The 25,360-nt window shown below is 43.8% G+C and overlaps 1 protein-coding gene across 1 annotated transcript; it reads right to left on the reverse strand.

Moving 5' to 3' along the window:
* Positions 1 to 4,342: 4,342 nt before the first annotated feature.
* Positions 4,343 to 24,292, reverse strand: LOC125098737 (neuroblastoma breakpoint family member 6-like protein). Its single transcript, XM_047727800.1, is given in 10 exon segments — positions 4,343 to 4,809; positions 10,105 to 10,224; positions 11,249 to 11,313; positions 11,315 to 11,351; positions 13,481 to 13,641; positions 14,766 to 14,817; positions 18,242 to 18,477; positions 20,510 to 20,609; positions 23,317 to 23,532; positions 24,154 to 24,292. Coding segments are annotated over 9 exon segments (960 nt in total). The 5' UTR covers positions 23,495 to 23,532; positions 24,154 to 24,292; the 3' UTR covers positions 4,343 to 4,798.
* Positions 24,293 to 25,360: the final 1,068 nt, after the last annotated feature.

The following is a 25,360-nucleotide window of genomic DNA, read 5'->3' on the forward strand; positions in this document are numbered from 1 at the left end:
TCTCCAGACTAGGGAAAGTTTTTCTTAAGTTACCTGTAACTTACAGAGATGTAAAAGTACTCATTTGTAAACAAATCAAGGCATTCAACTCTTTCTGTCTGAACCCTCTGAAACTCAAGGTCTCAGCAAGCATTCTTTCTTCCATGGCAATCAGTCATTTGCATAAGTTCAATAAGAATCTGTTCTCCTTGTAACAGGACACCATTGGAAACACTGGTTATTTTACCAAGGCTCTGACTGGAATGTCATATTTGAAAAGACTCAGATATGACCAGACAGCTTAAAGGAACTAAGGTTGACTTTATAAACCTGGAGGCGTAAAGCCCTTTGGAACTGTTGGCCTGATACCTTGCTTACAGAGTTCCCAGCAGCCTCACCAAGTGAGTAAAGGATATCCTTCCTGGCAGGTTCAGGAACCTCAGGAAGAGTAATTTGCCCAAATCTGACAGGTACTGCAGGCATGTCTGATGTTAAGTACGTGGCTTGGCTTCTGGCCCAGAGAGGCTACTAAAAGTTCAACCTAGAGATTCCTTATAAGAAATTCCAGCAAAGCAAATTCTAAAAGATCAATATGATCACTTAACTGTTCTTGCTGAGCTTATGTAAATAATTAGGCCAAGTTTGTTAAAACTGGACTTGTTTTTCAAATGAATTAGTTCTGATTTGGCTATCTCTGGAAATGAGGGTTATTTTAGAGAGAAAAATTATGTTTTAATAACATACCTTTATGGGTGTTAAATTCTGGATTTGATTGTTTTTAAATGCTTGTTTACCTAAGCTAGACAACTTGAGGTAAACTTCAGAGAAGTTGCACGATAGCTCATTTAGATGATCTTGCTTCTGCCAGTCAGTCAGCCCCAAATATAAAGAGGAAACTTCAGAAAATTAAAGGATTTTAAGGAAAGAATCTTACTGAGTTAGTGGGAATAGCAGAAATAGCCGCTGAGGACTATGGGTCATGCTTGCGGGGGACGGGGGACGGGGGACCAGAGCTCTCTTACAGACTCTGCAGGGCAAAGGGTATCAGGTGTCAGCAATGAAAACAGCTCCGTCAGAGCCACGCCACTTACTTAGGCTTTGATCTCTACGAGGGAGCTACTTGGGACGGTGGGCTACTGTAGGCTGTGGATACCGAGGTTCACAGAGATGGCCTGACCTCTCTACGAACTAAGGGAGGACTCAACTATGATGGAGTGGACAGCTGAGGCAGAAAGAACATTTCGGGAATTACAAACAGCCTTACTGAGTACCCCAGCATTGGCCCTCCCAGACATTACCAAGCCCTTCCACTTGTATTTGGATGAAAAGGCAGGGGTGGCCGAAGGAGTTTTGACTCAGACTCTGGGGCCTTGGCAAAGGCCAGTAGCCTATCTTAGCAAGAAACTAGATCCAGTAGCGGCTGGGTTCCCTGTTGCCTCCGCATAATTGCTGCACAGCCCTCCTGGTCAAGGATGCAAGTATATTTACAGAATGGACTAAATTAGACTATGAAGGGGATTGGGCTAAGACTAAAACAGGAAAATTAATTCTTCCTCGAAGATCTGTTAGTTTTTGTGGATACTTTTTCAGGCTGGGTAGAGGCTTTCTCTGCCAAACATGAGATGGCAGAAGTGGTAGCCAAAAGCTACTAGAGGTTTGGGTTACCTCTTGCGATCAGGTCAGACAACAGCCCTGCATTTGTGAGTTCAGTCTCACAGGCATTGGCCAAGGCCATGGGCACTAATTGGAAACTACATTGTGCCTACAGGCCCCAGAGCTCCAGGCAAAGAGAGAGAATGAACTGGACTCTTAAAGGGACACTGACAAAGCTAGTTCTGGAGACTGGCGGTGGATGGGTGGATCTCCTTCCTTTAGCCCTTCTCAGGGCGTGATGTACACCCTGCTTAAACAAGGTGATCCCAGGGCGCCTGGGTGGCTCAGTGGGTTAAGCCGCTGCCTTCGGCTCAGGTCATGATCTCAGGGTCCTGGCATCGAGTCCCGCATCGGGCTCTCTGCTCGGCAGGGAGCCTGCTTCCCTCTCTCTCTCTCTGCCTGCCTCTCTGCCTACTTGTGATCTCTCTCTGTCAAATAAATAAATAAAATCTTTAAAAAAAAAAAAAAAAAAAACAAGGTGATCCCATTTGAAATAATGTTTGGGAGACCCCACCCCCCACCCCGCCGCTCTGCCCTCGGCTACAAGAGGTTGCCCTAGCAGAAATGACTGATCAGTCTATACTCCAGTCACTGCAGGCATTGCAGTTTGTCTTGGAAGGAGCCTTTGCAGGGATCTGAACTGCCCACACTGGGACAGAGACGGAGGTGAAGCCATATCCTTGTCAACCTAGGGACTTGGTTTGGATGTGCCACTGCCAAGTGGGAGGCTTGGAGCCTCGCTGGAAGGGACCGTTTGCTATCATCCCAACCACCCCACGGCGGTGGAAGTTGAGGGCGACGGAGCCTGGATTTGTGCAGGTTAGGTCAAACGAGCCAAGGACGAGAACGCCCTCCAGAGATGGATGCCACTTGCCGGTGGACCCTGCTGATCGTGGACTAAAGCTAAGACTCAAAATGATCAGTTCATTAAGTTCATTGCTGCTCCTAGTAAAGTATAGGTGGGAAATATAGACAATTAGGGCTTGACATACTATTTCTAAGAAAAGGGGGGCTCTGCGTAGCCCTAGGAGAGGAATGCTGTTTCTGGGTAAATCACACTGGAGTCCTTAAAAACAGGATGGCAGCCATGAAAAGAGACTAGAAGAGTCAAGGATTTGACTAATCTCCAAAGCAAAGGGGGGAATGTAAGGGCCTATTTAGCCAGAGCGGGCCCCACCTCGGTTGAACAGCCATTTTGATGTTTACGCAGTAAAACTTAAACTGACCCTGCCCCGCCCCACCCCACCAAGCCCAGGGGAACTTACTTAAAAGCAAGTCGGGGGAACCAGTCCCAGGTAACAAAGCCCAAATACAAGGGCGGGTCAGGTCAGGTGGAGATAATGGCCCGAATGCAGGGATGAGTCGGGTCAGTTGGAGACATCCTATCAGTAGACTGCACATACTGTCTCCCTAGCTACCAAGGAGTGTGGTCCCCGCCTTTTGAGCGCCAATTCTGACCAAGGTGATAGGCTAGTTCAAATAGCTACTATGGGGTGAATTGTAGTTCAATTGGCCACCCATGTGGGACCTACCATGACTGTGCAGCTTTCTCTGTGTGTTACAATCTCATTGGCCACCTGTGAGTGGCCAGGCCCAACCACATGGCCTTTGCTCTATAAAAGGTAGTCTGTAAGGCAGGGAGGGGTCACCCTCTCTGTAAGAGGCGGCCCCAACCAGTCTGTTTGACGGTTGGTTTGATTCTCCATGCTTGGCTCGAAATAAAGCTTTGCTTGACCTTTGCCTTGTATCAGTCTCACTCCTTTAATCACAGACCCATTATTGGGGGACCTTTCATATTCTTTCAACTTTTCTGTAGGTTGGAAATGTTTCAAAGAAAATCATTTTGATTGTAAAATTTAGGATACTGAACAGCTCAGTCCTGGACTAAAAATTGGCCCTCTATGGGTCTTCCCCTTGCAGGAAGGTATGGCAGTCCTCAATACTACCTACCAGTACAAGAAAATGTAAGTCACTAGTTTGCTGTACACACCCATCTAAAGGAGCCTTTCCTGCCATCTAGGATTTGTTCTTCCTACATTAATCAACCTTCAAGCCTGGAAATCTGTTAAGTTTGAGGCTACTTTAATGTTTCAAAGCTTCAGAATATGATGTCTGGCTTTCATATTTAATTGCAAAAGACAAATCAATGGATACTTATTCAGGGAAAAAAATCCAATGAGGGCCCCCCGCCCCCTTCTCTGCCTACTTGCAATCTCTGTCAAATAAATAAAATCTTTAAAAAAAAATCCAAATGAGAGTGGAGTTATCTGAAACCTACCAGTTCCTGTAGATATACTATTTCTCCCTGTGTACTCTAAATAGAGACCTCTAGGATGCAACTTTTGCCAGACCTACGTAGGAAGTACAAGGGTGAATAAAAATCTCAGGATCCTTCTCCAGCAGTGATTGTATCATCCTTTCTTTGGGTTCCTCACCAGTAGACACATATGAGACTGCTGCCCTGCTTACAGACACCTGTAAAGGCAGAATTTTTGCCTGAGTTATCTCCTTTCCCAGAGTGTGAGACCCAATGTAGTTTGTATATAATACCAGGGGCTCAATAACATTTAATTTGGAATGAAGTGATGTATCCAGCCTTGGTTGCTGTTACTCTGGGGTATAAATATAGCAGACATACCGAGTTTCCTGTTGTTACCTGGAGAAAGAACACTTTGTAAATTTGATTTGTTAAAAATGACAGGCAACAGACTATATATAAAATAAACTCCATTCTTTGAGATTTCTAAACTTTCATCCTTCAAGGAAATGGACATGTGCTGAAGAGCTGATAACAGTCTGCAATGACATTATTCTGACTTATTCTTGATCCAAGTCCTTGACATTTTCTTCCAGCTGCTGCTGACTCCAGTTATCCACAGGATGGGGATGGGGAGAGAAAAGGGTGAGGCATCTCAGGATCATCAGTGAATCTGCGTATTGCTGTTTCTTACGTAGTTGTCAAATTTGCAGGCTGAAGAGCTGTGATTTCTGCAAACGATCCATCTGGAGTAAAAATCTAGAGTAGCTGTGAAAGTTGATTCTGAGAGATGAAGTCTTCTTGCTTTCCTATTTGGGAATTTCACTTTTTTTTTTTTTTAGTTTTTCTCATCAATGGGGAAACTGTGACTAAGCATAGCTGAAATAAGAACTTTTCGTATTTCCACTGCTAGTTCTTACCTGAAATAGAAGAGAAAAAAAATTAAATGAGAATTTTTTATTAGTTCTGCTGGTATTTGAGGCTGAAGTGGCAGCTGAGGAAGAAGTGAAGCCGAGTGCAACCTGAAAAGTGGGTAAGTTGTGGTGGTAAACTACAGTCTGGAAAGAGTTACACTAGCAGATTAGAGGGTAAGTCCTCTAAAATATATCATGTGCCCTGTGGTGTGGAATACAGGGTCGCACAACCTCATAATGCTGATAGCCCTGCTCAAACTGCTGCAAGTGGGCTAGACAGATCCCTACCATCACCTCCCTCAGGATCAATTTATTCTTCATTCTACTCTTCTGAAGAAAAATGAAGACCTTTCACAGGAGATGTGCCTTGCTTCAAACATGTATATTCAGAAATAGTCTGTTCTAGAAATAAGAGCATACTTTGCATGAAAAAAGATTTTCATGCTCCTAATATGTCATTTATATATATATATGTATATATATATATATATATATATATATATATAATAGTATACATATATGTACGTCTATGTGTGTGTGTATTTTTTTTTTTTAAATAGGAGGGTGGTGCCAAGGTAGGAGTCCTAGAATGTGAAAACCAACACAGTCCTTACATATAATCTGTAATATTGTGATGTATAAGAAATGTAAATTTGATCTTTGTTCTAGTTTCTGGCAGAACTCTTAAAATGCTTGGCATTAGTCTTTTGTTATATTAATGAGGTGACCTTGGGAAAGCCCTGGAGGGATGGAAGGTGATTACCAACAGTAGGATTTGAAAAGTCCGAACTTTTAGTCTTTTTTTTTTTTTTTTTAAAGATTTTATTTATTTGACAGAGATCACAAGTAGGCAGAGGCAGGCAGAGAGAGAGAGGGGGAAGCAGGCTCCCCATTGAGCAGAGAGCCTGATCCAGGGCTCTATCCCAGGACCCTGAGATCATGACCTGAGCGAAGGCAGAAGCTTAACCCACGAGCCACCCAGGTGCCCCGAACTTTTAGTCTTACATATCCTGAGCTCTGAGGATGAGAGAGGGGCTGAAGTTGACTTCAGTCATCAACTGCCAATGATTTATTCAATCATGCCTACGTAATGAAGCCTCCATTAAAAACCCAAAAGATGTGGGTTCAGAGAGTTTCTGGGTTGGTGAACACACAGAGGTGTCGGGAGAGTAGAGCTCCCACAGAAAGCATGGAATCTCTGTACCTTTTCCCCATGACTTGCCCTATGCATCTCTTCCTCTGGATGTTCCTGAGTTATACCCTTTTAAAATAAGCCAGTAATCAGGGCTCCTGGCTGGCTGAGTCAGTAGAGCATGCAACTTATTTTTTTTTTTTAAGATTTTATTTATTTGACAGAGATCACAAGTAGGCAGAGACTCAGGCAGAGAGAGAGGGGTGTAAGCAGGCTCCCCACTGAGCAGAGAGCGGGGCTCCATCCCAGGACCCTGAGACCATGACCTGAGCGGAAGGCAGAGGCTTAACCCACTGAGCCACCCAGGCGCCCCAAGCATGCAACTCTTGATCTTGGGGTCATGAGTTCCAGCCCCACACTGGGTGCAGAGATCCCTCTCTCTCTCTCTCTCTCTCTCTCTCTCACACACACACACACACACACGTATACATGGAAAAAATAAACCAGTAATCTAGTAAGTAAAATGTTTCTCTGACTTCTGTGAGACACTCTAGCAAATTAATCAGACCCTAGGAGGGGTTCTCAGGAAACTGATTTATAGTCAAGATATACAGGTGACAACCTAGATTTGCTACAGCATCTGAAGTGGGGGCCAGGGTGGGGGCAGTCTCACAGGACTGAACCCCTAACCTGTGGAACCTAATGCTATCTTCTACTCTGTAAACCTGGTAGGTAATATCAGAATGGAATTCAATTTTTGGTGTTCCAAAAATTGCTTGTTGGTGTGGAAACATCCCCCCTCCAAGCTGGAATTGATACTGGAATCTATTTATTATCCAAATCCAATTCCACTTTTGGCCTTGAAACCGTGGTATCAATAGGTCAAGCAGTAATTAAAGACACAAGACCCATAAACGAAAATCCTGAGACTAAAATCCATGTTTTGAGCCTTTTTACTATGTCACAAAGTTTAAGAAAAAAAGGGAGAGGAAAGGCTCCAATCTGGAGGAAGCCAACGGGCTCCAAGCTATATTGAGTACCTTGGCTGGGACAGGAATAAGACTTTATAGAGTCTCTTAAGAGATTACAGAGAAAGAAAGGAATCATCAGAAAGAGAAAAGGGAAAATTAGCAAATAAAAGCAAAGTTAAAGCTTGTACTGATCCATTTACACCCTTTAGAGCCAAGAGCCTGTAACATTAATTTTCCATCAGGTTGTTAGAGTAGGAAGTTGGGGTCTGACAGGATATGGAGGTCAATGAGATAGTCAGGGCAGCTACTGGGAGGGTCAGAGGCCTGTCCTGGCCAACACACTACAAGAAGCGAGATCAAACCAGACCAGCTAAGATGGCAATGCCATTACAGAAACTCCCTGACCAAATTAGGAAGAAAAAGTCAAAGCCCTGCTTCCCGCCCCCTAGTTAACAACTGTAAGAAACCCAACCCCCAGGGGACGCTGCTCTACCTCTCTCTTGAGCTTGCCTGCTCTCATAGCTTAAGAGTGTACTTTTTTGCTTTAACAAACTTTCCTGCTTCTTTACTCAATCCAGTGGGCTACGTGTCTGTCTTTGAATTTCTTCTCGTGACAAGACCAAGAACCTTCAGTAACACGTTGTCTGGCTAGGTGGAAGCACCAAAGGCTGGAGGTCTCCCCAGTTCACATGGCAACACTGACGCTCCTTAGGAACACTTGGAGGAATGTTTCCACTAGATCATCTGAGTTTCTAAGTGAAAACTCAAAAAGTAATTTCTCATTCTTAGGTGTTCCTTATCACTAAATTCTTTCCAAACTAATTCTTGGGGAAATATTTTATTTTTAAATATTTCACTTCAGCATAGGGAAGCCAAGTATAAATACAAATTTGTTCTGTAAAGTTTTAGATTTTTTGCTGCTATATTCTCTTTAGGACAGTAAGATCTAAAAGCTTTTGAAGGCATTAGATTTGGTGTAAAGATTATTTTCAAGTTAAAACATCCAATCCCCCCCCAAAAATATCTAAAATCTTAATTTCCTTTATCTGCTCTAGAGAGACCGGTTATAGATCTAACCCATTCATCTACTTCTTTTCTCTTTTTTTCCGTGCTATACAATCAAGACTGTTGAAAGAGGAATGCAAATCCCATTAATGGCTAGTATGGGCCTTTCATAAGTAACTGCATTATTTGGGATACTTCTGTATTGATGAGCTGAGATCTTAGTAGATTGGTGGTCCTTCTCATTGGTAGCCACATATTTGAATCACCTAGAAACTTTTAAAAACTAATACCCCAAACACCTGTGAAACCATTTTAATCAGAATCTCTAGCTGTGATATCTGGGCATTTGTGTTAGGCAAAACCTGACCAGGTTCTTACAATGACAGCATGAGCTAAAGGTACTCAGGAGGGGCGCCTGGGTGGCTCAGTTGTTAAGCATCTGACAATGGGGCTCCCTGCTCAGCCCGGAAGCCTGCTTCTCCCTCACCTACTCCCCCTGATTGTGTTCCCTCTCTCGCTGTGTCTCTGTCAAATAAAGAAATAAGAAAATTAAAAAAATTAAGCTACTTAGGAGACCAGCCCTATTTCCCATGGTTCTCTTTGTTTCTCTCTAGCTGTCCCACCATGGGCTTCTTTCCCATGGGACCTAAAGATTTAACTCTTTCCTCTTTTGATCTGAGGTGAATCTCTTTCTCAATTGGATTTCCTTCTGTTTATTTATCTGGGTCTTTATTTACCAAGTTCACCTCTAGATTACATCTTCCCAAAGTTAATTCACCACAAAGTCTTCCTCAAGTCAAGCAGCTGGGCTTTCCTTTGCCTATACCTATAGATCATGGATAATGATTTACAGGTAGGGTCTCTGGAATTGATACAAACTCCCAGGTCCTTCCACTCTCTGAGCCACCAGGCAACTGGTTCCAGTAATCTGAGGTCTGTCCTATTTAGAAGAGTCCTTGGAAACAAAAGCAACATAGGTACAAGAAGGCAAAAGGAGGGGTGCCTGGGTGGCTCAGTTTTGTCTGCCTTTGGCTCAGGTCATGATCCCAGGGTCCTGCGACTGAGAGCCTACATGGGGCTCCCTGCTCAGTGGGTCAGTCGGGAGTCTGCTTCTCGCTTTCCCACCGCCCCTGCCCCAGCCTGTGCACACACACGTGCTCTCTCTCTCAAGTAAGTAAAATCATTTTTAAATTTTTTGTTTTTAAAAGATTTTGTTTATTTATTCATTTGATAGACAGCAAGAGAGGGGACACAAGCAGGGGGAGCAGCAGAGGGAGAGGGAGAATCAGGCTTTCCGATGAGCAGGAAGCCTGAGGCACGGCTCAATCCCAGGACCCTGAGCAGGGAGCCCGATGTGGGGCTCAATCCCAGGACGCTGAGACCATGACTTGAGCCAAAGGCAGAGGCTTAACCCACTGAGCCACCCAGGTACCCCTTAGGGGAGTTTTCTTAACTGACAACTACAAGATCAGGCAGGAATGTCTATCGGGGTGGGCATTACACATAGCAAAAACTTCGTAAATACTGAGTCTGGTGTATAGGGCATAGGTGGAAGATATTTTGCAGGTTTGTGAATATTTTTGCCAATCTCAGGGTAATTTGGTTTGATTTGACTTTTCTCAATAGTACGAGTTGGGAACCATACGGTGACTGGAATATTATCGTTGGAGTGCAATAAATTTGTATTTTGCCAAGGATCAATATAAGCTACACTTACCTCAATTTTTTAGTACTCTATTTTCATCCGTTTCAAAATTGGGGTTTTGCTCCTTTTAAGCTCATTTCTGGTCCTCACATTGCCTCAAAGACTACTGACCTAGAATCTAAATTCTGTTTGCTTGTTCTTTCAGCATTCTAAGACAGACTTTATCTAATCTTGGCAAATTTTACTCAATTAAAATAATTGTTCTCTTATGTCTTCTCACCTTTGAGGATTGTTCTTTTCTTCTCAGGCTTGCATTAGTGAGGTGTGGTTTGTACCTAAAATGGTGCATTTCTCAGAGGTACTCCTTCCTGGAGTCTGGGGACCTGTAGAGGGAACACCTAGGAAGGAGCCCTCTCTAGATTGAGAATTATGAGTCATGAGGCTTTGGGAAGCTGTGGCCTCCTGATCATTTTTTGTTTTTATAGCTGGGTACGGCAAGAGACAAGAAGGCTGAGAGTGACCGTCTCTTGTGGGTTTTGACCACTTACCTCTGGAAATACGATTCAGGTGAGCCAGAAGGCTCAGACTTTCTTCCCTGATACCTCTGTTTTCATTGTACAGCTGGGCAGCAGACTCCAAGCTCTGCCTGTTAAGGTTAGACGTGCATCCTAGTCCAGGAAATAATTACAGTTTAGGCCAAGTTAAACACATTCACTTGAGAAAATGCTTTCTGTAATTCCTTCTCTCTTCTTTCTCAGCCCATAAGAAAACTTTGGGGAGGGGCACCTGGGTGGCTCAGTGGGTTAAAGCCTCTGCCTTCAGCTCAGGTCATGGTCCCAGGGTCCTGGGATCGAGCCCCGCATCAGGCTCTCTACTCCGCAGGGAGCCTGCTTCCTCCCCTCTCTCTCTGCCTGCCTCTCTGCTTACTTGCGATCTCTCTCTCTCTCTGTCAAATAAATAAATAATCTTAAAAAAAAAAAAGAAAAGAAAACTTTGGGGACTCAAAGGTTGGGTCTTCGGTGTAATGGGAGAGAAGCTTCATTTTCACAAGGCCCTTAACAAGTGCCAGCTCATTCATTATTATTATCACACCCAATGGCTGAAATTATGAAGGACACTTTTCTCACGATATAGCTGCTGCTTTGGTATGGAGAGAGGCCCAGTCACTGTTCTGACCCAGTCCAAGACTGAGGAATGATGGCCCCTGTGTGAGTGCAATCCAGGAGAGGGATGTGAGGAGAACCACGCTGAGGACAATGAAGAGTAATGAAGACATTAGAGAAGGGGATGAGGATGGCAGCAGCAGAGACCCTCACTCTGCTGAATGCGCTACTCAGCAACCTGAGTCCTACTGGATGACCACCACGTGAGAGGAGAGGGGCAACAGAAAGGATATAGCAGAGGAGTCACAAGAAGGGTTTAGGAGGCCAGACAACTCAAAGATGGAGGCATAGCTCAGCCTTGGGGCAAATCTCTATCTGAGCTTATTTACGTACCTAAAAAGTAGGAATATTCATAACTGCCCTATTCTCCCTAGTTGGGCCATTTGTTAAGAGTAAATGAAGTAAGTATATAAATGAAGTAAATGAAGTATATCAAGTTCTTGCGATCTGTGAAGCCCTGAAACATACATGGCAAATCCTTGGAAAGGTACATAATGCCAGAAGCAGGCAGTCTTGGGCCCCTCCCTACCGTTTCCTTGGTCAGAAATGCTGAGATGATGTTCCAGCTTTTCTTGAAGGCAGTCATTGATGAATTTCCCTCAGGTGTTGGTGCAGGTTGTGGACCTCATCTTCTGCAGCCATTCCACCAGACAGGGAATGAGGTAGAAGATGAAGAATCCTTATCGCTAATAGGGTGGCCTTTCAATAAGATCCCTGCCTTTTGCCATTCTTCTGCCAACCTCCTCTTTCATCAGGGAAAACCAAGGAACTTCCTCTAACAGCCCTTTAAAGAACTTCAAAGCATGGTCCAGTGCTAAGCAAACTCCACAGGACCACCTCTCACACAAGGATCTGGGAAGCATAAAGGGGGTTGACACAAGGCAGAAAAATACCAAAGAACCCTACTCGGAAGGGAGAGGAGGTGTGGGCACCTCTGAGGTAAGACTTTCCGGTAGGGGAATGTCTCTACTAAATACCTCTCCCACATGATTTATGACTGAACATCTTTAATAGATGTCACATCTCTAGGTGAAATGGAAAGTAGGAATGAGGAAGCCTCTGTAAGGGGACTGCCTGGGTAATAAAAGGCACCCACCATTGGCAAAAAGACAAAACCTAACATGGCTTATATCACATTAAAAAACTCAGCAAACACTGAGTGGATTAAGATAGTCTCCTTCTCGGGGCACCTGGGTGGCTCAGTGGGTTAAAGCCTCTGCTTTCGGCTCAGGTCATGATCCCAGAGTCCTGGGATCGAGCCCCACATTGGGCTTTCTGCTCAGCAGGAGTCTGCTTCCTCCTCTCTCTCTGCCTACTTGTGATCTCCGTCTGTCAAATAAATAAATAAAATCTTTAAAAAAATTTAAAAAATGATAGTCTCCTTCTGGGGTGCCTGGGTGGCTCAGTAGATTGAGCATCTTACTCTTGATTTCTGCTAAGGTCATGATCTCAGGATTGTGAGATATCGGGCTCCGTGGTCAGCAAAAAATCTATTTGCCCCTCTCTCTCTCTGCTCCTCCCCCTGCTCTCTCCCTCTCTCTCAAATAAATAAATAAAACCTTAAAAAATCTCTTACTCATGCCTACAAGAGGACTTAAGACATGTAATTCTCTAACAGTCCAAACTTTTATCCTCAAAGAAAAGTCAAAAGTCAAAAAAGGAAAAGGAGATGAAGGTTGAGATTTTAATCTCCAAACACACACACACACACACACACACACACATCCATGAGGCTGCTTCCCCTAGGGACTCGTATATGCCTGAAGGAACTACACTGACTAGTTTGGGGTTTCTATAAATATATATTTTTTTAAGATTTTATTTGACAGAGAGAAATCACAAGTAGGCAGAGAGGCAGGCAGAGAGAGAGGAGGAAGCAGGCTCCCCGCTGAGCAGAAAGCCCGATGCGGGGCTCGAACCCAGGACCTGGGATCATGACCTGAGCCGAAGGCAGCGGCCTAACCCACTGAGCCACCCAGGCACCCCTAGTTTGGGGTTTCTTAGGAAAGGGGCATGCTAGCAGCATGGCTGGTAGATTAGGCCTTTTTTTCCCAGTAGATAGGCTGGTTGTTGGTTTAGATTAGATTATAGCACTGAGACTAAACCCACAGACATTTTTAAAAAATGGTGTCACCCAAAGGATGGGAACCCTAGCCATGTACCCAAGGGTTACTAAGAGCTGAGCCTTGTCCTTAGGGAAGCCAGCAGATGTTCTGGTACTAAGATGGAACTTTTTAAGGAAGCAAGTCATCTGAGGGGAGATGAAGACTGGAGACTAGAACCATGATACTCCACCTCCAAAAATACAGGCAAAACTGCTGGTATTTCTCAGGCAATACTCAGATACATAAACAATACCTATACACACACAACTAAGATGCTTCATCTTAGAGGAGGTCTATTAGATTTCTGTACACAGCTGAAGTGATAGCAGAGAGCCTGTCATGATCCCTTCACCCTCAGTCTGGCTTGCCTAGAGTCCACCAGCTCGCACATGCCAGCAGGGGCCAGAGTGACTGAGATGAGGTGTGGACCAGGAACAATGCAAATTACCTGAGCCACCAGGGACCTGTACTTGAAACTTGGTACCAGAACTGTGTTCAGCCTAAGCAGTATTTCGAGGTCAGTCTTTAGGGCCTGCCTGCAGAGATGATCTCATGCAGCCTAGACAGAGGCAGTAAGCATGTAGAAGCTACTGGAGCTTTATTCTCCATTCTTCCAGTGTTGGTGGTTTTATTCTCTTTACAATGGGAATACTCACTGGTGACTTCCACAGCAGAGCTGGCTTCCTGCACATCAGAGGGGAAGGCACTGCTGCTGGGAGGCTGGTCAGAGTCACAGCGACTGGAATGAGTCAAATACCGTTCATCTAGTGAGTCTTCCTGGGCTTCATTCACTTCCTCCTGGAGCTCCCTGCTGAGCCTGGGGTGGGGGCAAGGAAGGAGAGAAATCAGGAGATTAAACTAAGGCAACCTGGAACCACAGCTTTAGAAGTGGTCCTATCTGAAGCTCCTGGAAGAGACACCAGAAATCAGAGGCCAACTGGATGAGAAAGAAAGCATTAACAATCCACTTCTGGGGCACCTGGGTGGCTCAGTGGGTCAAAGCCTCTGCCTTCGGCTCAGGTCGTGGTCTCAGGGTCCTGGGATGGAGCCCTGCATTGGGTTCTCTCTGCTCAGCGGGGAGCCTGCTTCCCCCCCTCTCTCTGCCTGCCTCTCTACTTGTGATCTCTCTGTCAAGTAAATAAATAAAATCTTTAAAAAAAAAAAATTCCACTTCTGACGGGGGGTTACTGTACATAGAGCTGGGCAGAAGGGAGCAGCAGCAGCTGTTCTGTGTGCTGATTGCTTAACATGTGGATAAGGAAGTAGACCCAGCTATTTGAGAAAATATACTTAACGACACACAAAGACCTAGGATAACAGTTTCAAAATGCTGTGGACAACTTTTGTTTAATATAATATGAAGTGGTCCCCTAAATACTGGCTCCTGAGACAATGTCTCACTCTGGTTTGTTTTTTTCTTCTTCTTTTTTTTTAACCGTACAGGTTTTCAGAATACAGAAACCAGGGATCTCTGGCCCTTATGTCAGACTGACTCTAACTAACTAAACTTCATGAATTATTAGGAAATGGTAACCAATATAAGAACTGCACAGAGAACAGACAACATTGTTTCAAAAGACAAACATAATACTGTACAATGAATGAATGAAACCGGTACAATCAGGGGTGCTTGGGTGGCTCAGGTGGTTAAGCAACGGCCTTCGACTCAGGTCATGATCCTGGAGTCCCAGGATGGAGTCTTGCATGGGGCTCCCTGCTCAGCAGGGAGTCTGTTTCTTCCTCTGACTCTCCCCCCTTCTCATGCTTTCTCTCTCTCTCAAATAAATAAAATCTTTTTTAAAAATTAAAAAAAAAAAGAAATAGGTACAATCAGCAGTTTCTGAGTTTTTTTCCCTGCATCTGGGCATTTGACCTCTTGGCTATTGCTTCTGGAATCTTCTCTAGACTTCACCATTCTATCATCACTTCATATTCATTTACCTGGGTGCCAATGGCTCTTGTCCATCTTCATCCTTCTTATCATTGTAATTTTCTGTGATCCAAAAAAACAGAAATAGCCAGTCAGAAATTGAGCAAGTCCCATTTCACACATTACAAATATGAGGGCCTGTATGATCAGTACTGTGTTTCTGATCATATGTGATCGTATCTGATCACAAATATGAGGGCCTATATGATCAGAAACGAACACTCTGCATGTTTGTTCAGAAGGCTCTGAGAGAGGCGGCTTAGGTCGTGTCTTTAGAGAAGTAGCCTGGCAGGTTTTCCTGAGAAACACTGAATGGTGTTTTCCTGGTATGGCAAATCATTACCATGACATCTGCTACCAAGCCAAGGCAAAAAGTTTAAAATGTCTTTTGTCCGATGCACAGAATCCTTGCTTAGCTGCCTTGTGGACTTCTCCAGCTGTAATATCCATTTTTGCCACACAGCTAGCTGCTGGCTAGACCATGGTTGTGTGTCCTGTTTGGCTCTCATAAAGAACCCATTGCGATCTCTGAGGAGCAAAAACTTCAGGAGAACCCACCTAGCCCTTCTAACCAAATGACTGGACAAAGGCACCTGTGCATGCCAGAGTGTATGAAGAGAATCTCCCTTTCTTTTATTTTTTTCCTTTTTTTTTCCTGACCCCAACTAGAGACCACCACAGTTGCAGAACTATATTGTCAAGGCAGCTGAATTGTGACCTAAATCACAAAAGAGAATCTAACTCTTTGATCAAAAGAACCAGGAAGAAGGGACCTCTTGCCTAAAAAGTGTGAAGAATGCTCCCTTTTATTTTCTATTTCTCTACTTTCTTGTCTCCTCTCTCTCAAAGTAGCCCCAGTGATGCAGAACTGCAACATAGTGTGAGAAGAGAAATCTCTGAGTGAACTCAATCTTTCTGAACAGAGGAATTTGGAAAAGGGACCCTTGGGAAACTAAAAAGTATGGAAGAAATACCAGAGAGAAGAAAGGCTAGAAAATGGTCTATGAGCTGACAAAAGTGCCAGGACTCACCCCCAAACCGAATATGTGTGGAATAGACCCAGCGAATCATGACAAAGGATTAGAGAACTGAATCACCACATAAACTACCACCTAGTCCAGACTAAACCTGAGTAACATATTTGCTGGACCAACCCAAACAGCTGCCTATCAGAGGCACTGAAAGGTGAGACAGAACTTGGGAGTCTGAACCTAATGGGGTTGACTGCCTGCTAAAAAATAATTTCCACAGGGTTTTAATAGGACCCAGGGTCTTATGATACAATATCTAATCATTTCAATAAATGAATAAAATACATCTGTCCGAGTTCGACCGCTATTCAAAATAAAACTTTTGGAAAATAAGGAATAAAAAGGAACTTTCTCAAATAACTTGGAAACATTTTTGGTTGGACCATGCCTGCTCATGTTTCATTAGGAGACTTAATTTTTTTCCCTACTGTCAGCAGTCACCATCATAAAACAAAAAACAAAAGATTTGTTTGTTCATTCAAATATGAATAAATTTAAAAAGGGAACTTCCTCAACCTAACAAGGCACTATGATCATTAGAAAACTCAGTATTATTTTAAGATTTATTTATTTGAGTGAAAGCGAGCGAGCAGGGGAGAGGCAGAGGGAGAGAACCCACAGAGGGCTCAATCCCAGGACCCTGAGATCATGACCTGATTCAAAACCAAGAGTCAGACACTCAACCAACTGAGCCACTCAAGTGCCCCAGAAAACTCAGCACTGGGGCACTGGGAGGCTCAGTGGGTTAAGCCTCTGCCTTGGGCTCAGGTCATGATCTCAGGGTCTCTGCTCAGCAGGAACCCTGCTCCTTGCCACCACCACCCCCACCCCGCTCCCCGCCCCCGCCTCTGCCTACTTGTGATCTCTGTCTGGCAAAAAAATTACCCAAAAAACAAAAAACTCAGCATTATTAAAAATGTCAATCCTCCTCAAACTTTTCATAGATTCAAAACAATGCCACTCAAAATCCCAAGAGGATTTTGTTGTTGCTGCTCTTTTTTTAGAACAGTAATGGGGGTGCCTGGGTGGCTCAATGGGTTAAAGCCTCTGCCTTCAGCTCAGGTCATGATCTCAGGGTCCTGGGACTGAGCCCCTCATCGGGCTCTCTGCTCAGCAGGCTCTCTGCCTGCCTCTCTGCCTACTTGTGATCTCTGTCAAAGAAATAAAATCTTAAAAAAAAACAAACAGGTAATGGTAAGCTGAATGTAAAATTTATATGGAAAGGAAAAGGACCTTGTTTTAGGCAAAGAGTTCTCAGATATGTAACTACAAAAGCATGATCCATAAATTGGACTTTATTAAAATTAAGAAATTCTGCTCTCTGAGGACACTGCTAAAAGAATGAAAAGATAAACCATAGTCCGGGAGAAAATATTCGCAAGTTAAATATCTCATAAAGGACTCGAATCCAGAAATGTAAAGAACCCTCAAGACTTGTTAATATAAGAACAAACAACTCAATTTTAAAATGACAAAATGTTTGAATACTGGCTTCACCAAAGATATAAGGACAGTCAATGGGCATATGAAAAGATCCTTAAAATCATTAGCTATTAAGGAAATGCAAATTAAAACCACAGTGTCTTCTCCCGCACCTACACTTATTAAAATTGCTAAAAAGATAAAAAGCAAAAGAACAAAAACCTGAAATTATTAAAAGTTGATATAGGAAAAAAAAAAAAAGTTGACATAGGGGAACAGCTGAAACCTTCACACAATGCCAGCGGGACTCTGAAATGGTATAGCCACACTGGAAAACAGTGTGGCAGTTTCTTCTAGGTTAAACATACACTTACCACGTGACCCAGCAATCCCACTTCTAGGTATTTACCCAAGTGAAGTGAAACGAAAATGTATTTTCACACAAAAATCTTGATAGCTATTATTCATAATTGCCCCACACTGGAAATAATCCAAATGCCCTGCACTGGGCAAGTAGATAAATAAAAGTGGTGTATCTATATAATGGAATAGTACTCAACAGTGGAAAAACAAAGAAATGACTGATACATTCAGGAGATGGAAAATCTGTAGGGGCAGAAAACAGATCCAGTGGCTGCCAGAAACTGGGGCGGGAGACAATGTTCAACTGCACAGAGGCACAAAGGAACTTTGAGTGGTGATGGAACTGTTCTGTATCCTGGTTGTGGCCATGCTTACACCTCTGTGTATGCATTTCTCAAAGCTCACAGCACTGACACTACAGTGTGCCATTTTACTGTAAATCAATTATCCTTAAAAGAAAGAGGAAATGTCTGTAGGGGCTCACGTTCGGCCCAGGTGAGTGCTCCTAGGTATTTCTACCCGACAGCATCACTATCAATAGGCTGAGAAGGGCACAAAACAGGACATCTGGCTAAAAAGTCACTCTTAGAGTCATGGAAGCATGGAGACTTACGGGAGGAGAGGACCTTTGGGAGGATCTAAGGGTCTCCATAGCTTGTAAGCCAACTTACCAGTGACGAGTTTGTTGGCAAGGTTCTTTGCCAGCTGGCTTCCGTGGGCCAGTTGTTCACAGAATCTCTGTCCCTGGTAATGGGCAATGTCAGTGCTCCTGAGGATGCCCTTAAAAGACTTGACCATGCTCTTTGTATGCTGAATGAAAAGATAACAGACACCTTTCCCTTCCTGTATCCTCTGTCGTAAGTGGGTCAGTTCTCGTGCCTGAGCCTGAATCAGGGGATCATATTTCCTAAATTAAGAAAAAAAAGTAAAATATAATGGCACACAGCTTATGGGAGTTTCAGCAGAGACATCTCATAGAAGGCCCCTAAGAAATTTCCCAAGTTGAATTTTTTTTTTAAGATTTTATTTATTTATTTGACAGACAAAGAGCACAAGTAGGCAGAGAGGCAGGCAGAGAGAGGAGGAAGCAGGCTCCCTGCTGAGCAGAGAGCCCGATGTGGAGCTCGATCCCAGGACCATGGGATCATGACCTGAGCCGAAGACAGAGGCCTTAACCCACTGAGCCACCCAGGCGCCCCCCAAGTTGAATTTTTACACAAGTTGTATGACTTGCCTATGGCAGAGGGAATGAGGAAACAGTACTGGGTTTGTTTCTTTTTTAATTAACTTTACTTTGAAAAGATGCCCCTGCAGTTCCTCAATTCAGCCCACATCCATTTCCATGGAATATAGGTCATCAATCATTATGCAGAAAATGTGGTGCACACACACACAAGCCAGATATAGAAGTGTTGGCTGGGTGCATGTGGTGTTGATTCAAAGGATGAAGAGAAAAATCAATGAAAGGGTCAAGAAGGATAGCATTCTTTTGAGTGCCATGAAAATAAGCCATAATCAGGAGACAATGAAGAGTAAGTTAGTTCTGAGTAACAACAATTACATCACACTAAGTGGGTTTTCACCATTTTTGAATGATTATACAAATATTTAGCATGGACTTCAATCCAAAATGTGAGACAGCACCACATATCACACAACTTACAGCGCTCGACAGAGTGTACACACACAAGCAGGTATTCAGTTAATATTGAGAACCACATAATCCTAAAGCTGGACTAGACATTTATAGTCATCTGTCTCATCTGATGCCTGAATCTCCTCTCTGCTCTCCTACTGAGTGATATTCCACAGACCGTCTTTCAAACCCTATCCCACAGAGTTTTTATAAAGTGTCAGAGCTGGTGAAGGCTCCAGACCTAGGCTTCCTGCAATCAGGTATCTCTGGTTTAGTAGATTTTACACACTTGAGCTTCTCAGATTTCATTTCAACAGAGGGCTAAAAGACATCTTGAATTCCACAATCCGGCCTATATTTGAAACCCTCTGAGGATAGACCATGCTAGTCCTCAGCACATTAATAACCTATTTTCCAGATAACAGCTGCCTGATCATCCATCTGCCCAACAGCCCTACATTTAGTGCTCCACATAGTATGGTACTTAGGGGAAAAAAAATCAAAGTTGAGAAGAAACGTATCATGAAAAGGCATTTTGGAAAGCTGGGAAAATCTCTCTTGTGGTAGAAAATGTTAGTCCATTAATGATAACCATCACACTTATAAAAAAATAAAGTATAATAATCACAAAAAATACTTGTTGAGAGCTTCGTATGTGTCAGAGATGATTCTAACTTGGAATCATGCATTTTTTTAAAAGATTTTATTTATTTATTTGACACAGAGAGAGAGAGAGACATCACAAGAGGCTGAGACGCAAGCAGAGAGAGGGGCAAGCAGAGAGAGGGGCAAGCAGAGAGAAAGGGGGAACAGGCTCCCCGCTGAGCAAAGAGCCAGATGAGGGCTCCATCCTAGGACCCTGATCAGGACCTGGACCGGAGGCCGAGGCTTAACCCCTGAGCCACCCAGGTGCCCGGGGAATCATGCATTTAATCTTCACAACCCTCTGAGGGTTATGATACTGTTTGTATTTTCATTTTACAGGTGAAGTAGTGGAGGAAACTGAGATGCAGGAAAGTCAAGTAAATTTGCCCAAGCTCACACAGCTAGAAGCCACACTGCTAGTGTTCCATCTCAGGTATCTGTCTCCATTTTATTCACATGCTATTTAAGGGAGAACTCCAGACACCTAGCTACTCTACCACCCAATTCCCACAGCCCCGCCAGTGGTCTTTATCTAGTTCTGTGCCTGCCATGGACTTTTTTATCCCTCTCCTTGGACAAAAGCGCTCTTTATACCAGCAGCCTGGGCTGCCCCACTTCACATAGTAATTCCCACTTTCCCACACAGGTACCTCCTTACCCAAGCCTTGCAGTCGGTCTCGTCTTCTCTGCCAGCTCCCCGTCAAACTGCACTTCCTCCTCCAGCACGGATTTGATGAGGCCTTTGTACTCTTCACTCTCTGAGAAAATAGACACACCTGCCTCAGTGGAAAGCTGGACATGCTGCTGTGATTGCTGCCCTCAGATGAGGCGGCAGGGTCCATCCCGAGGACAAATGGAACCCCATCACCAGGCTCCATGCTGGGATTCCCACATCTCATTCCTCAATCTCCCACACTATATGGCACTTTAGATTGAGGAAATAGAAGCTCATGGGCAGGTAACTTACTCAAGATGACTGAAATGGAAGGAGACAAGTCAGAATTCATATCTCCTGAGGTCTGACTCCAAATCTTGGGCCACTTTACCAAGCCTCATAGCCTCTTAGGTAAACCGTTAACCTAGGACATGAAGTACTGATATCCTGTGTTTTGGGGAAGTCTCCATATGTTGGACTGATAGCTCTCCATGTTGAGAGTTTCAATAATGCCCCCAAAATTTCAAAGATTTCCAAGTTTATCTGGATATAACTATGTAACAGGTATCCAGAGGGGCAAAAATCTGAAAGATGTATGTTCAAATGCTACCAGGTGTTGTGTTAGAGGGAAAACTAATACATAGTGCCTTCATGGCATTGTTCTACTAGATTTTCAAGAATTAGTATCATGTAGGGATGACTGAGTGGCTCAGTCGGTTAAGGGTCTGCCATTGGGTCAGGTCAAGATCCCAGGGTCCTGGGATCAAGCCCACGCTCGGCAGGGAGCCTACTTCTCCCTCTCCCTACCACTCCACCTGCTTGTGCTCTCTTTCTCCCTCTCTCTCTGTGTCAAATAAATAAATATTCTTTTTTTTTAAACAGCTGCCTTGTTTTTTTAAGATTTTATTTATTTGAGAGAAAGAGAGAGAGCACAAGCAGAAGGAACAGCAGGCAGAGGGAGAGGAAGAAGCAGAGTCTCTACGTAGCAGGGATCCTGATGCAGGACCCGATCCCAGGACCCTGACATCATGACCTAAGCCAAAGATAGCCGCTTAACCGACTGATCCACCCAGGTGTCCCTAAATAAACATTCTTTTAAAAAAAAATAAGAAAGAAGGGGCTGCCTAGGTGGCTCAGTGGGTTAAGCCTCTGCCTTCAGCTCAGGTCATGATCTCAGGGTCCTGGGAGCCTGCTTCCTCCTCTCTCTCTCTCTCTCTCTACTTGTGATCTCTGTCAAATAAATAAAATCTTAAAAAAAAATAAGAAAAGAAAAAGAAAAAAATTAGTATCATGTAATCACCACTACTAGTTGAAAAGGCAATTATTATTCTTATTACCATTACAGATGAGAAAACTGAGGTACAAAGAGGGTAACTTGGATTTGACCCCAGAAGTCTGGCCCCAGGATACGTGCTCTTAATCACTGCACTGTAATACCTTTACACTAAGATCTAGGGTGGTATCTTTTTTCTTTTCTATCTTCAAAAAATTTGTCTTACAATTGTGATTTTAATGAGTGATGTAAAAAACAAAACAAAACAAAACAAAATAAAACCCTTATATTTCCACATCCCAAAGCTCATCTTTTCCTTCTTTAATAAGTAGGCTTTTTTTTTTAAAGATTTTATTTATTTGACAGGCAGAGATCACAAGTAGGCAGAGAGTCAGGCAGAGAGAGAGGAGGAAGCAGGCTCCCTGCTGAGCAGAGAGCCCAGATGCAGGGCTCAATCCCAGGACCCTGGGGATGACCTGAGCCGAAGGCCGAGGCTTTAACCCACTGAGCCACCCAGGCGCCCCAATAAGTAGGCTTTTTAGCTTTTTTCTCCATGTCTAGTAAGTTGGATAGCAAATTTTATCCCCCATTGATTTAGTGAAAAATAACTGTAGAAATCTGAAAGCACACTTTAATATCAGCAAGAATCTTCCTCGAATATTCCTGTCTCTCATGTGTCCTCACTCCATCATGGTTCCCTTGGTCACTACATTAACCCCCTCCCCGGCCCCCATTACCAACAGGTTTGGGATTGTCCAAGGATTTCCAAATGTGAGAGCTGAGCATGGAGAGGAAAGGGCCAGCTCCTACACTGACTGGGTCTGCTGGACTGGAGGCCTTGCTTGCCCCCTTAGCCTCACCCTTATTCTGGCTACCCGTCTCAAAGCCCAGATCCTGGACTAGCTTGCTGTCTGCAAAGTTCATATTCAGGGAGAGACGAAAAAGGTATTACAGTCTCTGATTTTCCTGGAAATATTTTCAATCTCACCAGAGTGTGAGGAACAGCTTCTTAGAAGTCATATGGGAAAAAAATCTTGCTCCAGGCATCAGGACTTCCCTCTGAGTCTGCTATCGATGTTCTGATCTCCAGATATCTGTGGTTCAGTTGGGAACAGACAGCTTTAAGCTCCTATAAAGCAGGAAAGAATACTCATACACTCCTAGTGCAGCTAGCACAATGCTTTGCAAAGGGGTACTTAGTCAAAGTTGGAATTGAATCCTGAGATATTTGAGCCAACAGTGACGTTATATGTTTCTAGAATCTGACACATGTTCCTAAGAGAGAAAAAATAATTCAGTGTCTGAACTAGGTTTTAGCCTCTACGCCTCCCACCTCTCACTGTAAACTTTATTCCTTTGTGCCTCAATGTTTCCATCTTCTGCAAATTGAGGGTTAAATACCCACTTCTACCTTCCCAGGAGTATAATCAGGATAAGATTTTGGATGGAGGGAGAACAACGTTTGGACAGTGTTTAGTTTCTCATGGGGAAGACAGGCCATCATTTATGACTGGTGACTGTGAACCCAGGGGCTTACTGTATTTCTGCAGTTGGTTGGCCAGGACGTAAGCAGTAGCCTTGGATGTGAGGAATTTCTCCATGAGGTCCCGGAAGTTCTGTTTGCTTTTTTCCAGCTGGGAGCACAAGTACTGGTTGGTTTCCAGGATGCTCATTTCTGTCCTTGGATCAGAGAAGGTGGTGAGAGATTCTGCCATGCTGAAGCTTGTGGTGGTAGAAGAAGTATAGCCAGAACCTGGGGAGCAGAAATCCCACAAATAATTAGAAACAAGTGAAAAGTGGGGTGCCTGGGTGGCTCAGTGTGTTGAGTTTCTGCCTTCGGCTCAGGTTATGATCCATGGTCCTGGGATCCAGCACTGCATAGGGCTCTCTGCTCAGCGGTGACCCTGCTCCCCACCCCCACCCCGACCCCTGCCTACTTGTGATCTCTGTCAAGTAAATAAATAAATCTTTAAAAAAAAGAGAGAGAGAGGGCGCCTGGGTGGCTCAGTGGGTTAAGCCGCTGCCTTCGGCTCAGGTCATGATCTCAGGGTCCTGGAATCGAGTCCCGCGTCGGGCTCTCTGCTCAGCAGGGAGCCTGCTTCCCTCTCTCTCTCTCTCTCTCTGCCTGCCTCTCCATCTACTTGTGATCTCTGTCAAATAAATAATAAAATCTTAAAAAAAAAAAAAGAACGAGAGAGAGAGAAAAGGTTATGGTGATGGCTGCACTGCCCGGTAAATTACTAAAAAAAAAATCACTGAAATATACAATCCCAGTGAGTTTTATAATTTGTAAATTATACCTTGAAGTTTCATTAAGCGAGGGAAAAAATGGAATTAAACAAGTTGAAAATATGTAGATGAAATTCATACTCACGTTGGGGCCAAACTTTGTCAGCATTCCACAACTGGAAGAATTCTTAACCACAAAAACAAGGCAGAAGATACCAGAGCTCAGAGCTCTGAGGCACTGCCTACAGCTCAGGCTCTGGTAAGAATGCCAGACAGAGCACCCAGGCTGCCAGGTAACTGTTTGGAGTCACAATAACAGAACTGGAAAGTCAGAGCTGTCATGGAATCTTAGGAGTCCCTGTCTTCCAGTTGCTGAGGCCTTGCCTATACACAAGGTCACCTGGTCTGTTGTGAAGGTCACCATTGATGCAGAGCCCACCCACCCCCAGCAGCCAGTCTCAGTATTTGTGTGCCCAGGTGCTGATACCACATCTCTCTCTAAAATATAAGCATATTTTTCATTGTTTATTCTTGTAAGTGCATAGAAAACATAAGGAATCAATATTTTCCCAAATTCTTTTATCATCTTAAAGATTGTCATGAAGTCACTTTTCTGTCAGGAAAAATTTCAAAGTTTTTTTTTTTTTTTAAAGATTTTATTTTTTTATTTATTTGACAGAGATCACAAGTAGGCAGAGAGGCAGGCAGAGAGAGAGGAGGGGAAGCAGGCTCCCTGCTGAGCAGAGAACCTGATGCGATGCCGATGCCAATGCCGGCCCTGAACCCAGCACCCAGGACCCTGGGATCATGACCTGAGCCGAAAGCAGAGGCTTTAACCCACTGCACCACCCAGGTGCCCCGGGTCTTGGTGTTCTTCTTTGGTTCTCTAGTTTTATTCCAGGTTAGTTTAACATTATAAGAAATAATATGAGTATAATATTCAATGTGTGAATAACTAATTTATAAAGATTTCTATCCTGTCTGAATTTTCTTCTTGCCATAGCCCAGGGTTATGTCTGCTGCTGTTCCCTCATTGAGGAAGTATATTAGGTTTTCATTAAACTTGAAGTCGGGGCGCCTGGGTGGCTCAGTGGGTTAAAGCCTCTGCCTTCGGCTCAGGTCATGATCTCAGGGTCCTGGGATCGAGCCCCACATCGGGCTCTCTGCTTGGCAGGGAGCCTGCTTCCTCCTCTCTCTCTGCCTGCCTGTCTGCCTACTTGTAATCTCTGTCTGTCAAATAAATAAATAAAATCTTTAAAAAAAAAATAAATAAATAAACTTGAAGTCAAGTTTGACATCCCTATTTCCTAGCCTTGCCCTCCTCCTGTATGTGTGGATTGTTCTGTGTTAAT

Source organism: Lutra lutra, chromosome 4, assembly GCF_902655055.1.
Source record: "Lutra lutra chromosome 4, mLutLut1.2, whole genome shotgun sequence".
Classification (NCBI taxonomy): domain Eukaryota; kingdom Metazoa; phylum Chordata; class Mammalia; order Carnivora; family Mustelidae; genus Lutra; species Lutra lutra.